Source organism: Triturus cristatus, chromosome 2_1 (genome assembly GCF_964204655.1).
Source record: "Triturus cristatus chromosome 2_1, aTriCri1.1, whole genome shotgun sequence".
NCBI classification, from domain to species: Eukaryota; Metazoa; Chordata; class Amphibia; order Caudata; family Salamandridae; genus Triturus; species Triturus cristatus.
The window spans coordinates 930,246,010-930,262,458 of NC_140581.1; the positions used below are offsets into that span (position 1 = coordinate 930,246,010).

The 16,449-nt window shown below is 46.7% G+C and overlaps 1 protein-coding gene across 3 annotated transcripts in view; it reads right to left on the reverse strand.

The window, feature by feature from the left end:
• VPS13A (vacuolar protein sorting 13 homolog A) overlaps positions 1-16,449 on the reverse strand; it is a 2,314,464-nt gene that overhangs the window by 1,907,297 nt on the left and 390,718 nt on the right. For all 3 annotated transcript variants that reach the window (XM_085633365.1, XM_085633382.1, XM_085633374.1), the window contains exon 16: positions 5,269-5,363. In XM_085633365.1, the coding sequence (XP_085489491.1) occupies positions 5,269-5,363 (95 nt within the window). The remainder of the gene's footprint in view (positions 1-5,268; positions 5,364-16,449) is intronic.

The window sequence follows — 16,449 nt, forward strand, 5'->3', positions numbered from 1 at the left end:
ATATTCACCGAAACATACAGTGGGACAGAAGTGATGACTAAACATGTCTTTTCACTCAAAAGTACAAGTTACTTCCCTTCGGTAACGATGTATCTGGTAGAGACGACTCTAGCCGCAGATTCCTTCACGTAGAATTATCCCCAGGCGTGAGACTGGATGCAGAAAATCTTTTGCCACAGCATCTCTGCGGCCGGGGGGCGGCACCACGTGACTCCGCCCTGACGTCGTCCGCGGACATGATGTCAGCGAGGTCACATAAGTCCCACCCCGGCGCACTGATGTCAGTTTTCTTCGGAGAACTTTTCTACGCCACAACGCGGAGCCATCACAAACAAAACTGTGAGAGTATGGGAACAGTGTTCGAAAAAATCAGTGAAACAGAAAGGGAAGAAGCGAAAGGTGAGGAACAGCACCATTAGGGACAGTACAAGCACTGTGTTACTGAAAGTCATGGGAAGGAACGAGCAGAGCACCGCTCTGAGAAGCAACCCTGCAAAGCGAAGGCGATATCCTCCCTGGAGGCAGAAAAACATGTGAAAAATGTTGTGGCAGACGACAGAAAGTCTGCAACCACAATCTATAACAGTGAAGGGCAACAAGTCCGGAACAGATGAGTAACGACAAATCACCCCAAGACAACACCATCAAGGAGTGTCGTATCCCCTGTAAAGAGCTAAGGGCTGAGACACAGCCAAGAGACCCCAACCCAGAGGACTGCAGAGGAGTCAGAAACCTCAAGCAATGAAAAAAGGGAGAAGATTATGAGTAGGCCCCACACTGGAAAAAACCAGGGTGCAGGGATGCAGAAGTACACAGGAACCTATCGTCCAATTACCAGAAAAGAAGGAGTGGAACAAATAAACAGAACGAAGCATCCTGCCAGGGAGGAAGTGAAAGAGGGCACCCCCAGAAGACAAAGCCACCCGGAGGGAGGCGAGTGCAGAAGACCAAGCTGAAGGGTCCTCGCAGAACAGGGAGGAAGGGGGGGGCGTGAAGGAATCTGCGGCTAGAATCTTCTCTACCAGATACATCGTTTCCGAAGGTAAGTAACTTGTACATCTGATAGAGACTAGTAGCCGCAGATTCCTTAACGTACAATAGATAATCTAGCCATACCCAGAGGGGAGGAGGGTCTGCGAGAGAACCTCACCAGCTTGGAAGAACACACGGCCCCAACAGGGGATGTGTCATGGGGACAGGAAGGATAGCCCAGCCCCCACCAATTAGAAGTAAGCAAGAACAAGGAGAAGGGAAGGCCAGGATACCACAAGCCTACCCGAGGGGCAAAGGGCGTCCCCCGGGAAGTGGGAAATATGCAGTACAGACCTAAAGCCGTCAACCAGAACACAGGAGAACACCAGGAATAACCTAGCCCCCTTGGAACACAAGGCAGAGGACCAGGCCGAAACGTCGGATAATAAGGTGGAAACACCAAGACACGACGCTGTAGACGGCATGACAAAAGTCAGTCTGGCGATCCTGAGGCTGAAGAGAGAAGGCAAACGCACAGAAGCAGATATCCCGCAGGAACAAAGGGCAAAATGTACGAGAGGCAAGCCCTGTAGAAGGAGGATAGAAACGCCATTGGATACTGAGCAGGACAGAACCTAGGGCAGCGCAAGCTGCGCTAAGGTGGAAGAACAAAGAGCCCGCACCAAGCGGTATACAGTGACGCCAGGAAACGTGAGGAACCCGAGAAGGTATCCACACCTGCCCAGCTTAGGACTGAGCTACACAATAGCCTACAAGTACCCCACCTAGGGTATGACACGTCCCAAAAACAAAACAGGGGAACACCTCTTAGGGAAACCCGCAGCAGAGGTCAAGAACAGAAAAGACCCGTGGATATCATCACAGGCGGCTTACCAATCAGCCAAAAAATAAACAAAATACACAGATGGTCCATCCTGAGGACCTATACGGGTTCACTAACCGCCAAAAATCACACCACAAAAGTTGAAGAGCTGTACCAGCAGCCAAAATTACAGAGGGGCCAACGTAAGGACCCTGAAGGCATTCCAAGCCACACACAGCACACAGACGGGCCAACCAAAACACTAGGCCCAAAGAGAGTGTGGGATAAACACCTCCCATAAGACACCTGAGGACCGACAAGCCGAAGCTTACGGAGGGGGAGGAGGACGGAGCCCCGCAAGGAGTCGTTGAATAGCGGAGTCCGTGTGAGTGTTAAATAAAAGAATCCCATCAAAAGGCAGGTCACCAAGACGCTCCTGAATATTTTCCAGAAAGACGCTATCCTGCAACCAAGCATGGCGGCGGAGGGCCATAGAACTTGCCATAGCGCGGGCGAGAGAATCCGAGACATCCAAGGCCGAACGGACAATAAAAGCAGCTACCTCCCGACCATCCGGCACATGGTGCCGCAGATCAGCACGGGCACCTTCGTGGGTACCATAGGTCGGAGGTAGCCCTGGCCAACACAAAAAGAGCAGCACTAGTGGAAGCGAAAATGTTACGCCCTCAGGAGTCCAACCACCGGGCCTCCCGTGACGGAGGGGGCATCACTGAAGGCAAGGAAGGAAAAGCAGTCTGCAGGACAGGGCTCTGGGCAGATGGGTGGGAAAAAAGGCAGAATGGATCGTGCGGGGCAGGATGGTGGTGGTGAAGAAGCGGCTGAGGCACCAGATCCCCCGTAGCAGGACGCCCTTAGAAGAGAGTTGCGGAGCGAAGCTTCAAATGGAACAAGCGCCTCCCCTCCACCAGAGCCCTGGTGGAGAACCTCGAACAAGTGGTCCGGGGTGCGACCAGGTTGCCCATTTGCAAAATGCCGGTGGCCGTGGAGAAGGCCCGGACAAAGGCTACACTCGCCTCCATAGGGCGTTGTGAGGGAAAGAGCAACTCTTCCGTGGGCGAAGGCTGCAAACTAAGCTGCCCGTCCCCGTGCCCTGCTGGAGGAAAAAACGGCCAGCCCCTGTAGGATGGAAGACCCGTGGAGGAGTGAGGGGCCTGAGGGGTCCAAGGAGAAGCCGGCGGGACAACCAACTGCAAGGTGCGGAAGAGCGGGTTTCGGGGGCCGGTGTGAAGAGGAGACAAGGAGATGACAATCCACCGGAGAGGAAAGGATATCCGGCAAAGAGTCGACGATCCGACATCGGGACGGTGCCAGGGAGTCCGCTATGGGCACCGGTGTGTCCTCGATCATCGCTGAAGTATCCACCAGGGGTGCCGAGTCAACCTCCACCACCACATGCCTCATAAGAGAAAGGGGCGGGGTCGGAGCTGAAGCAGCCAATGAACGGCACCGAAAAGGTGCCAGTTCGACCTCCGACGAGGCAGCTGCCGGCACAGAGGACCAAGAGGGACTCGGGGATGCACCCCGGGTCCTGGCCCCCAACAGCGGCGCCGCCAGGGCCGGGGAGGAAAGCCTTTGGCACCGGAAAGGCGTCGGCTCAGCTTCCGGTAAGACAGCCGCCTGCCCAGAGGACCGAGGGGGACTCGGGGACGAGCCATGAGTCCCCGTAGGGCCGCACCTAGACAACACCACACCTTCAAAACCTGAAGCCGAACTCGTCGACGCCAGGGGTGAAGCCACCGGCGAGTACACAGAAGGCCCCTCGCATGGCAAGGGAGCCGCGGACATCTCCGGGAGAGGAGGGGGCCCAAAGAAGCCTGCAGAGCCATAGCGTAGGCCTTCATTTGGGCCCTTGTCGCCCCAATGGCAGGAAATGGCGGATAGGGTGGCGACGGGCGAGGGCGCACGTCCCGAGAGGAACCCGCGCCCTCTGCAGAATGAGGACAGGGCCTCGGTGGCAAGCTGCAGGACTTATCGGCGGGCGAGCGACGCCCATGGGGCCTCGGTGAAGGATGATGCCGCTGCCGGAATCGGCGGCTTCTGGACCCTTCCGAGATTGGCGACGGACGCTGTGACGAGACCGATCTGGACAAGCGGGACGAAAGCAATTTCATCCGGTGCTCCCGCCGGGACTTCGGCTTGAGATGCTGACAAGCGTCGCAGTCCGTAGAATCATGGTGCTCGCCCAAACACCACATACAAAAAGGGTGAGGGTCCGTTGCCGACATCTGACACGTACAAGAAGCACACGTCTTGAAACCCGAAGGCATTGCACACTGTTCCTAACGCAAAGGCGTTAAAAGAGGCCTGAAAACAGGTCAAGGGAACTCACTCCGGATCCGCGTTGCACGCGGAAAAGAAGGAAACTGACGTCAGTGCGCCGGGGTGGGACTCATGTGACCTCGCTGACGTCGGGGACAACGTCATGGCGGAGTCACATGGTGTGTCCCCCCGGCGCGCAGAGATGCTGTGGCAAGAGATTTTCCGGATCCCGTCTCATGCCTGGGGATAATTCTACGTTAAGGAATCTGCGGATAGTAGTCTCTATCAGATATTGATTTATTCACAAGGGATGGGTAATGAATTTCTCTACCTGAAAAAATATGAATGCACTGATGTCTTACAATTGTGGATGAACTTGCTTTGTAAGCAAATGGCCTGATATATGCATTTGTGTAAGTACTAATGAATCTTCAATTGTCACAGTTTCTCATGAGTACTCCAGGAATCCTTCCTAGGTTCCGAAAAATATGAAATGTATTACATGTATGGCAAAAAGCTAAAGAAGTAGTTTAAAAACAAACAAAAAAAGGATAGGGCACAGGGGGAGTCACTATATTGTAGACGGGGTGACTGAACTTATAGATTCATCATAAACAGTCCAGCGTCCTTTTTCAAGAAGGCAAACGTGGTGAAAATACTTATATATTAAAGTAATCAACAAATGAGGTTATTAGACATTTGAAGAACAACAAACAGATCTTTAATGGAGGCAACTGCTTTTGTCTGGACTCAAAAACAAGAAAATCAGTACCACTGAGTTGGTTAAAACATAATCAATCATCAAATGCACTTCACTATTCTAAAATTCCATATATTTCAATTTCTGTGACTCAGGATATGGAATTGAGAATAGTGAATACTTTTTTGTGCACAATAATGACACATAGGTGCACTAAAATGAGTTGAAGGGAAAGTTGGCGGTTCTTTTAACGCTTGGTGTATAATTGTCTAATAGATGATTCACACTTCTTTTAAGTTTTCTTGGGTGCTACAAAATTGTGGTAAATTATGGTAAATACAAGAATATAGAAAGAACATAGAAAGTTGCTGATGCTTGTTAATTAAGATCACTTGGACTATTCAGAGTAAAGATATCTAATACAAACCACCTAATGATGCTAGCAGTGTAAACACTGTCTTACTATGTTATTTAGTACAACTACATCACTCACCGATTTTGGCAAAGTTGGATCAACAGCTGTTGAACTGTACCCAATTGCTGCACAGAGTTTAGCCTTTTCTTCTGGGGTCATCATTTCCTCAAGGCCTGCCAAAAATATGTTTATCTGATTAAAATGAAAAAGATCCCAGAAAATAAAAAGTACTTTCATTTCAATTGAATCCTGCTTACAATTTCTAGCATTGATGCTCAACTACCTTACTATTTACAATCTATCCACAGGACCAACAGATGATTGTTCAAAATACTTTTTTGATTATGCCTCTGGTGATTAAGTTACTTACCTTTGGTAACGCCTTATCTGATAGAGACCAGACCTGGCTGCAGATTCCTTACCTTTGAATTATCCCCATGTGCCAAACTGAATCCGGAAATATTTCTACAGCAGGAGCTCTGCGTGTCGGTAGAGGGTGTTAAGCGACTCTGTAACGATGTCGTCCATTGGATGCGACGTCAACAGAGTCCTTTTAAGCTTTCCATCCGAGGTAATGACGTCAGTTTCTTCTGCAACTACTTTCCGCACAAAAATTCAGAGACCCGTATAGAAACTGCTATGGAAGCAATGTGCCCAAAAAGAATATTCTTTTAGAAAAAAGTTAATATTAATTATTATTTTCTTGTTATCAATGAAAGGCATGAGTGCATAGAAGGGATCTGGAAGAAAAGGAGAATTAGTTAGCAGAGCGGGGAGGATGGGTGGGTCGGTAAGGAATCTGCGGCTAGTTCTTGTCTCTACCAGATAAGGCGTTACTGAAGGTAAGTAACATTCATCTGATAGAGATGTCTAGTCGCAGATTCCTTACCTTTGAATGAGATATCCAAGCAATACCATCCCGGAGGTCGGTCTGCGAACTGATTCCAAGAAAGATACCCAACTAGGCTATCCGGTCTGCATAAGAAAAAGAGAGACCGGCTGCCAGGAACGGAGGTGAGAAATAGAAATCCCACCAGAAACATCGTGGAGAACCCCGCACGGAACCGAATCCGCAACCGTGCAAGAACATGAGAAAAGACACCATGACAGAAGAACAAGAAGTGTTGAAAAGAACGCTCCACATAAAAATAATTCTACAATACCCCCTGTAATGTCAACCAGGCCAAGAGAACGGGATGAAAGGCCAATGACAATAACTAAATCAACTGAGTCAAAACCCTGAGCAACAGAAGTAAGCAATGCAGAGAGCACCATTTAACAGTGCAAGATACATAGCGAACAACATTAACTATTGTGGCCATAGATCACGTGTGCACGAGGAAAAGAGCAAGAACACCAGCAAAAACACACTCCGCCCGAGAAGAGAGGCAGGAGAACATGACTTACAATAGAGATACCTATTAAAAGAAGATATAGATGTATGGATATAGGTAAGCTCCAATCCTGTTTCACAACATACAAGAAACAGGCACCAACACGCTGGGAGAGAGTACTATATTTTATTCACAGAAGGCTTCTAGCGAGTTTCGGTGTTAAGACCACCTTGCTCTCATAGCGCGGCGCCATTAGGAGTTAGCATATATTGTCATGGTAACCATGTGCTCGATAAGATATCAAATAAATACTTTGGAAATCATTGTTTGTTACTAACACAAAACAATGATTAAAATACATCAAATTAAATTAAATCTCATTTGATTATTTCAAACAATGGATATATTTACAACATGGTACCGAAGGCGTGACATTCCAAAGTATATGATGCATATAGTCTGGTCTCAATTCATCGTCTCAGGGTTAAAATCACTACTTAATCTTGAATTGCTCACTACAAGTCAGCCTTCTTACAATATATTAACAAGTACATATTTGTTAGCTTAGTGTGAGACACAGAAAGATCGAAAGATTAATCCCAAATGGGCAATTGCAGGCTGGTTCACTTTTCTTCACACCTGCTAGCTGCTAATAGCAAAATCTTGCACTGCAGTGAATAATCTCATATACCATGTATATACACTGATAAAGTTAGATAGATGTCACCCAGCTAGGTATAGCTGTTTTGTCGTATTCATTGCATTCCAACTCTTTCAAAAATTAAATATCTAGTATCATGAACAATATGTGCAACAGCAATGAGTAGGCATAATGGCTAAAAACAAGTTTGCACAAAGGAATACCTAAAAATCAATCAAAATTAAATTAAATCAACCATGACACTGTATCACAAAATTAAACTTAAAGGCACGCTTTTCATGGTTACTAACGAACTGTAAGGATATTCATAGATGCACATATAAGTCTTCATCCGAATTTAGTCCATGCGGAATTTTACTATTCAAAATTAATATGTAACGTGATTGCAGTCTCCTGAGCTTTAGTTCCCTATTTCCTCCTCTGGGATTCTTCGGGATTGCGTCTATAACATAATAGACCAATTCATTGGCATTGCCCCTGTGATGCTCATGAATGTGCCTAGCAATGGGTTAGCTCTTGTCATGATTGGCTATGGTCCGAAGGTGTAGTAGTATTCTCACATGGACCATGTGAATGGTGCTCCCTACATACAATTTCGGACATGAACATTGTAGCACATAGACCACATACTCACTTCTACAATTGAACACCCCACGTATAGTTATTTGGATATTTCGTAGAGGTGTCCGAATTACCTTGATATTACACCCATGGCAACAGGGTTTACATCTGTGACATTTTTGGAAACCCCAACAGCCTCTAAGCCAATCCACTCCTGTATTGTTTTGCGGGCACTTTTGCACTAATTCATTGTGCATTGATTTTGCCCGTCTGAATGACATTAAAGGAGCTTGGGGTATACTGTGGCCGATGACTGGGTCACTTTTAATAAGTTTCCAATGTCAGAGCAGAATGCTCCTTAGTCTCAGGTGATAAATAGAGTAGCCTGCGATTAAACGAATCTGGCTGGTGTCTCCTGCTTATAAATTCTTTTTGTGAGTGCTAAACAGTAACTCTTCTGTCTTTTTTGCATTCAACTTCTCTTTAGCTGTACGTAAAATGGTCTCACTACACCCTCTCATCCGGAGTCCTTCATTTAGATCCTCCTGTACACCCTTTAAGTGTTTCCTCATTACTGCAATTGCACTTCATATGAAGATTTTCTGCATAAGGAATAATGGACCAGATGTATCAAGCATTTTTTGCATACACAAACGTTTGCAAACGCAAAAAAGGCTTTTCAGATGTAGCAAACCCTATTTTGCGATTCGGTAACCTGTTACGATGGGTTTGCGATTCGCTATTATGAAGAGGCATGTTTAGGGTGTCCCTTCCAAATAGCGAATCCTAATTGTATGTATGAATGTTTTGTGACCGTGAATACGGTCACAAAACATTCACATTTTACAACCTACTTCAAGTAGGTTGTAACCCATTCGCAAAAAGAAAGGGGTCCCCAAGGGACCCCTTTCCCCTTGTGAATGTTTGTAAGAGCATTTTTTAAGAGCAAGGACCACTGCCTGCTCTTAAAACATGAAAAGAAAGCTTTTCATTATTCTTTTTGTAAAGCATCTTGTTTTTCTTTAAGGAAAATGGTCTGCTTTACAAAAACAAAAAACAAAAATGTGCTTTATTTAAAAGCAATCACAGATATGTGATCTGCTGATCTCAGCACCATCCCTGTGATTTTTCTTTGATTCCTAATGGGTTGCAAATTGCGACATGCCTCATGAATATTCATGAGGTAGGTCAATTGCGACCCATTAAGAATCGCAGAAAGTGTTCAAAACACTTTCATATATGCCATTTTGCAATTTCCCAATTGTGAATCGCAAGGATTCGAAATTAGGAAATCGCAAAACGGTTTATTGATACATCTGCCCACTGTTTTTGTATCTGGTCGGGAGAAAGTTACCTGATGTAGGTTTTCTTAATGTCTTTGTATGTATTTTATTGTCCTTCACATACACTATTAGATCTAAAAAGTGTACCTCCTCCTTACTTATGGTGTTCATGAACAAGAGGTTCAGATCATTGGTATTACATCTCTCTGCAAATGATCTTGGGATTCAGAGGACCCCTTCAATAAAAATAAACAGGTCATCGATATACCTAGTCCATAGGACAATATTCTCAGACTACTCACTTGCATACACTACCGCGAACAACTGCTCCTCCCACCAGCCCAAATGAAAATTTGCATAGCTGGGGGCAAAGCAGGTACCCATGGTTGTCCTCCTGATCTGTCTGTATGTATGTTATTCAAAAAGAAAGTTACTGTTGAGACACCACTCAATCATTTCAATGAGCATTAGTGTGTGTTGGTGAAAATGTATAGGTCTAGTGTTGAGATCGTGTTAAAGAGCTCCGATACCTTCAGAATGCCTGATGCTCGAATACGGTGCCATGGCATCCATCGTCATAAGGACATAGGAGTCATCCCACGTGATATTGTTATCCTACGAAGAAAGTCGCCTGTGTCCCTTATAAAGGAAGCTAAGTTACTTACATGGTCTTCGAGGAAATGATCTATGTATCTAGATGTATTCTCAAATAGTCCCCATATAGCAGAGATTATAGGTCTCCCTGGTGGATTCTGGGTATTTTGTGGAAGTTAGGGATGAGGTATAAAATGGGGGTAACCGGATGTTCTACTCTTGTATATCGGAATTCCTCCTTTGATATCAGACCAAGACCTCTCCATTTATATTAGTCGCTATGAAATTTCTCTTTTTGTTTCTTTTAGATTCATTGAGCTTGCTTTGCATTAACATTCTTGGTCTTGGAGTTGCTTTTTGGGCTCACTTGTATACATATCAAGGGGCCATAAGACTATATTACCTCCTTTGTCTGATCATCTTACTACTACATCTTATCTTTCACTTTTTTGATAACATGCGAGTACCTGCATGTTAAGTTAGAATCAGTACTCCTAAAATAATGACTAGATTCAATATCACTATATAAATACATCTTCCACAATCTCCCGAATCAACACAAGCTCAAGGGAGACACAATTTGTAGCTTTTACTCTTTATTTTCCTAAGTCCATCATTCCGTATTTCAACCGACTCAGTGGTCTTGGTCACATGATATATAAAACCATAAACCTATACAGAAAGTTACACTGTTAATAAAATGTCCCTAAGAAGGGTACATATAAATGGCCACAACATCGGTCATGGGCCGAAGATGGGACAACAGCAAGCTAGCAACTTGCATGTATACCAAAGCCATACAGCAGTGGAGGAGGGTCTGAGATCGAAACCACCAAGATCCAAAAGAACTTCTCCGTCAACAATCGTGACGACCACAGTGGGAACAACAGCGGCAGCACGGCTGATACGAGACCCATGCTGCTCCGTAAGGAGGCACGAGCAAGGGAGACAAAGGCCCCACAATCTGTCAGAGGACGGATCAAAATCTTCCACATCCAGACAGGGAGGAAAGGAGACACGGAACCAAAAGGGGACAAGAGATCATGTCATCGCCAGAGCATGCTCACTGAACAAACACCTCAGAGGACGTTGAAAAGTGTAACATGAGGGGACAGATGTCACCATGTAGAGATATACAGAGTCATGACCACCAGGAGACACAGGCATTTGGAGGACAAGAGATACCCAAGGAGACAATGTGTACCAGTAGTGCACCACGGTGAAACAAGCCCAGGAACGGGAGTTCCAACAGCACGCATGCGGCTGCAAAAATACTGGTGCAATAAAAGGCAGTGAACCTGCCAACTGTACACAAAGGTAAAAACCGCGAAGGGAAATCCGGCAAAGCCTTACCACCCTGCTCTTGTCAATCAAGGAGAGAGAGAGAGAGCGAGAAAGAGAGACAGAGAGCGAGAGAGAGAGAGAGAGCGAGAGAGAGAGAGAGAACACAAAGGTAAAAACCGCGAAGGAAAATCCGGCAAAGCCTTACCACCCTACTCCTGTCAAGCAAGGAAAGAAGGAAATAAAGAGATATATATATATATATATATATATATATATATATATATATATATCGGGGCTAAACAAAAAAAACGATACCAGTGCGAGGTAAAAACCGAGCATGTACAATCTATCACTGTGTATCAAAAACAGGACACACAGAGCGAAACAGACAGCAGAAAGAAGGAAAGAACCATAGCAAGACTCAACAGTACCAAAGAACACCGAAAGGTGAGACCATCCTCCCCTGACAGGGACGGAACCAGAGCCCCCAGCGAGGCAAGCTGGAACACTGAGCATCATACCCACTAGGAAGGAGTGGAAACACCCAGACAGAGACCCATCAGAAAGAGGGGAAAAAGAGACAGACAGGACTACGAGTATCTTGACCAAGGACACTTGCAACCCCATCATATAAAAAGGCAACAGTGTCGCCAGAGATGGATGGGAACTCACAACCAGTGGAACACCTGGAGTAAAACACTAAACCGAGGAACAAACGTGACAGCTCTGGACCTCTAGAGGGAATCAGACAATCGCCACAGAGGAGCAGGAAAGGAGGACCTGAACCCCAGCGTGGAAGAAACAATGGGACCAAAGACCCTACCAGGGAAGTGCTAAAGGAAACAGGCGACAAGGCCACATGCTACAGAAACGTAACTTGTGGAAACACCACAGCCCATGGGCAAAAAGCCCCAGGGGACCTGAGCCATGAGAAAAAAACAGATGCTGTGCCCCAAGTGAGAATAGAAGCAGCCAAGAGAAGGGCTAAAGGCGCGACCTTCGCCCATTGGCTGCGACCATATCCCGTGCAGGTGTTCCCAGAGAAACCGGAAAGGGGTACGGACCAACCGTAGCCCTCCACACAAAGTCCCCTGTACAGAATCGCACTAACCCCGCGTTCCCCACTAGAGAGGATGTCCCAAGAGAGACGAGAAGACTCCGCAGGAGTCGTGGAAACTCCCCATACCGGGAAGAGTGGCTACACAATAGCTAACAAGTACCTCACATAGGGTATGGCACATCCCAGAAAGCAAGGGAAATCTCTTGAGCTGCGCTCGTAGACAGAGGACGAATATAAACTCATAAAACAGCTGGTCAGCTGAAACCAAAACAGGGAGAAAACGGCGAAAGTCGCACAGCCCATCCAATAACTACGTCTGAAATCCAGAGACAAAGCAGCAGAAAAAGCAGAGACAACACTGCAACTGAAATCAAAAGTCCACAACCAGGACTACAAACCATGGAAATCATGGAAACTCAGACATGAGGCGGGATACCGCTGAGTCAGCATGTCAGTCAAACAAGATGACCCCGTTAAAGGCCAAATCACAAAGACGCTCCTGGACGTTAGCAGGGAAATGCACAAGTTACTTACTTGTGTAACGATGTATCTGTAAGAGACATTAGTTAGTGATAGATTCCTTACTTTAGAATATCCCCAGGCGTCAGACTGGATCCGGAAAGTTTTTCGTCAGCAGTACCCTTGCGCGTCGGTAGGCGTCGTCGTGCAGCTCCGCGTACGTCGCTGGCATCGGAGTCGCCAAGATGATATCATAGGAGCTACTTAGACGCGCACACGCGGGCTGACGTCAGTTCTGTACACAACTTTTCCGCGCCAGGAACGCAGAGCCATGGCAGAGACAGACTACTGGTGCAATAGAACTAGGGCCCTGAAAGGGATGATCTGAACCCTAGAGAACAGTTCGCAGAATGGGGACGATGGGCGGGCGGTAGCCAGAGAGTAAGAGGCTTTAATACACAAGGCTATATTTAATCCAAACAATAGTTCAAGAACTCATACAAATTACACTCAATAAACAAATCACATATTAGTGACCATCACAAAAGTTAAATTAAGAAAGAAGAAAAAGAAAAAAAGAACAAACAAGACCCTTATATATACAATTCTCAAAATTACAAATTTATTATAATGAATATGTTTTTTTAAATATATAAAAAAGACCAAGAAAAATACATTGATGCACTATATAGTGCGTTGGTAAAATTAATAAATATTCACAGACCAAAGTGGCAGACAAAGATACGTCACAAAAACAAGGAACAACATAAAAACAAATACTGTGTCCTCAGTTAACTCACAGGCCACAAATGCGTCGACGGCGTTTCAACCGCTTTATCAATGTACGGTCATCATCAGGACAAAAACAATTTCAAAAGAGCATCCAGATTCTAATTCCAAAAACCATTCCAGCATCGTATCCGAGATTATTCAATAATCCTCTTCCAAATTGCATGTGGACACCAATAGAAATAAATAGTATCTTGAAATGGTATGAATTATCCAAATGGCGAACATTCCAAAACGTGCTGCAAGTGTTGTTTAATTCAAAGATCACTCAATCCAGTCGGTTCCAAAATTTACCGATCAGTCAGTGCTGTCCATTAAATGTGAGCTGCACCCACACGCTGGAACAAATGAGGAAATACACAAGACAACCCATTGAGAGATAGTCCACTTCTGCACAGCTCGGCCTTTCTTGGCTCCCACGTAGCCAACAAAGAGCTGGTCATCCACCCGGAACTGTTGCACATGTTACTTACTTGTGTAATGATATATCTGTAAGAGACATTAGTTAGTGATAGATTTCTTACCTTAGAATATCCCCAGGCATCAGACTAGATCCAGAAAGTTTTTCGTCAGCAGTACCCCTGCGCGTTTGTAGGCGTCGTCATACGGCTCCGCGTACGTCGCTGGCGTCGTAGTCGCCGAGATGACGTCACCGGAGCTACTTAGATGCCCACACGCGCGCTGACGTCAGTTCTGTGTACAACTTTTCCGTGCCAGGAACGCAGAGCCATGACCGACTACTGGTGCAATAGAACTAGGGCCCTGAAAAGGATGACCTGAACCCTAGATAACAGTTCGCAGAACTAGGAGGATGGCCGGGCGGTAAGGAATCTATCACTAACTAATGTCTCTTACAGATATATCGTTACACAAGTAAGTAACTTGTGCATCTGAAAGAGACACATTAGGTGATAGATTCCTTACCTTAGAATACATACCCAAGCAATACCAACCCCAGAGGAGGGTCTGCGAAATGAAATCACACCAGAAAGTCACAGAGAACCGACCGGCCAAAGAAGCAGTCTCTCCGGAGTTGACTGTCAAGGCAATAGTGCCTAGTGAAAGTGTGCAGCGAGGCCCACGTAGCTGCCTGACAGATATCTTGCAGGGGGACACCTCGTCCCAATGCTGTGGTAGCTGCTGTCACCCTGGTAGAATGGGCGCGCAGTCCAACCGGAGGTTCCTTTTTAGCTAGAGAGTAACAGGCTGTAATACACAAGACAACCCATCGGGAGATAGTCCGCTTGTGCACAGCTTGGCCTTCTTTGGCTCCCACATAGCCAACAAAGAGGTGGTCATCCACCCAGAGCTATTGTGTGCGGGTGAGATAGAATGAAAGCGCACGTTTTGGGTCCAGACAGTGGAGCCTCTCTTCCTCTCTTGAAGGGTGCGGAGGCGGAAAGAAAGTGGGCAAAGTGACAGTTTGCCCGAGATGAAAGGCAGTGATTACTTTCGGCAGAAAGGAGGGACATGGTTAAAGCACAACCTTGGTCGGATGAATTGCCAGGAAAGAGGGTTTACATGAAAGGGCCTGGAGCTCACTCACACTCCTAGCGGAGGTGATGGCCACCAGGAAGACAGTTTTCAAAGTTAATAACCGCAAAGGACAGGTTTGAAGAGGCTCAAAGGGAGCGCACATTAAGTATGTGAGGCATTAAAAAAAGTTCCACTGAGGCATTACAAAAGGAATAGGAGGTGAAAAGGTGAGTAATGCCTTTGAGAAACCGATTGACAACAGGGAACTTGAAAAGAGAGGGCTGATCAGGCAGCCTCAGAAAGGCTGAAAGAGCAGAAAGGTAGCCCTTGATACTGCCCAGAGCAGAGCCCTTCTGGGCCAAAGAGAGAAGGAACAATAGGACCTCAGAAAGAGGGGTAGAAAGGGGGGTCTACAGCTTTCGTTGTGCACCATGCCACAAACTTGTTCCACCAACAGGCGTATACAGTTTTAATTGAGGGACACCTGGCTGCCAGAATCACATTACAGACTTCAGGAGGCATGACAAATGGAATCAACTGTTGCCGCTCAATCTCCACGCAAGGAGGTAGAGGCTGGACAGGTTCGGGTGGAGGACCGTCTCCTGTTGCTGCAACAGAAGATCCTCCCGAAGAGGCAGTCGGATCGGGGAATCCACGCTCATACTGAGGAGCTCGGGATACCAAGCTCTTCGAGCCCAGTCCAGTGCCACAAGAATGACTTGGGCCCAGTCGCGTCTGATCTTCTTCAGCACTCTGGGCAGAATTGGTATAGGCGGAAAGGCGTACAACAGACCGCAACTCCACTCAAGACGAAAAGCGTCTCCGAGCGAGTGCCGCCTTGGAAACTCCAACGTGCAGAACTGCTGACATTGCGCTTTCTCTTCGGTGGCGAATAGATCTAACCAAGGTTATCCCCACTGCTGAAAAAGACCTTGTGCCACTTCTGAGTGAAGACGCCATTCGTGATCTGTGAGAAAGTGCCATCTTTCTTGCATGGTATGCCCCCACTTTTTGCTAAATTGCTGAATGTACTTCGATTGAGTGTACCCTGGGTTCCTGCCAATCAGGTGCCCAGGGCCTATGTTCCTTCCTTAAACCACACAAACTCCAAATTGGCAAACCCTAGCCACATGTCAGCCCCTAGTAAATGGTACCCTAGGTACCCAGGGCCTTGTGACCAGGGAAGGCCTCTAAGGGCTGCAGCACTCATTGTGCCACCCTCAGAGGCCCTGTACCCTTACACACACACACTGCCCTTGCAGGCTGAGTGTCTGGGTGCAGGACAAAACAAAGAGTCGACATGGCACACATCACTGTGTACCATGCCCATCACCTACACTGCCAAGGCATATGTCAGCCACCCCTCTAGCTGGGTGCATTACGCCTATGGTGTGGGCGCAGGAGCCCTGTGCCCCTACAGTACCCGGGTCCATTCCTGGGCACTGTAAGTGCAGTGCTGTCATTTAAGAATACATGGTGCTGAGAGCTTGTCAAACACGAGCTCCACAGCACCATATTGGCAACACTGAAGCCTGGGAAGTTTGGTATCAAACTTCTCAGCACATTGAACCCACACTGATGCCAGTGTCGGATTTAATGTCTTAGAAGATGCCCCCTTACAGCTAACTTGCAATCCACGTCTGCTCTGAGGCTGCCCAGGCTGCCACACAGCAGACACGTTGCTGGACCCCTGGGTGGGAGAGCCCCTGCTCTCCCGGGCCTGCAACAATGCACATCCTGGGTGAGGTGAGAAATCTC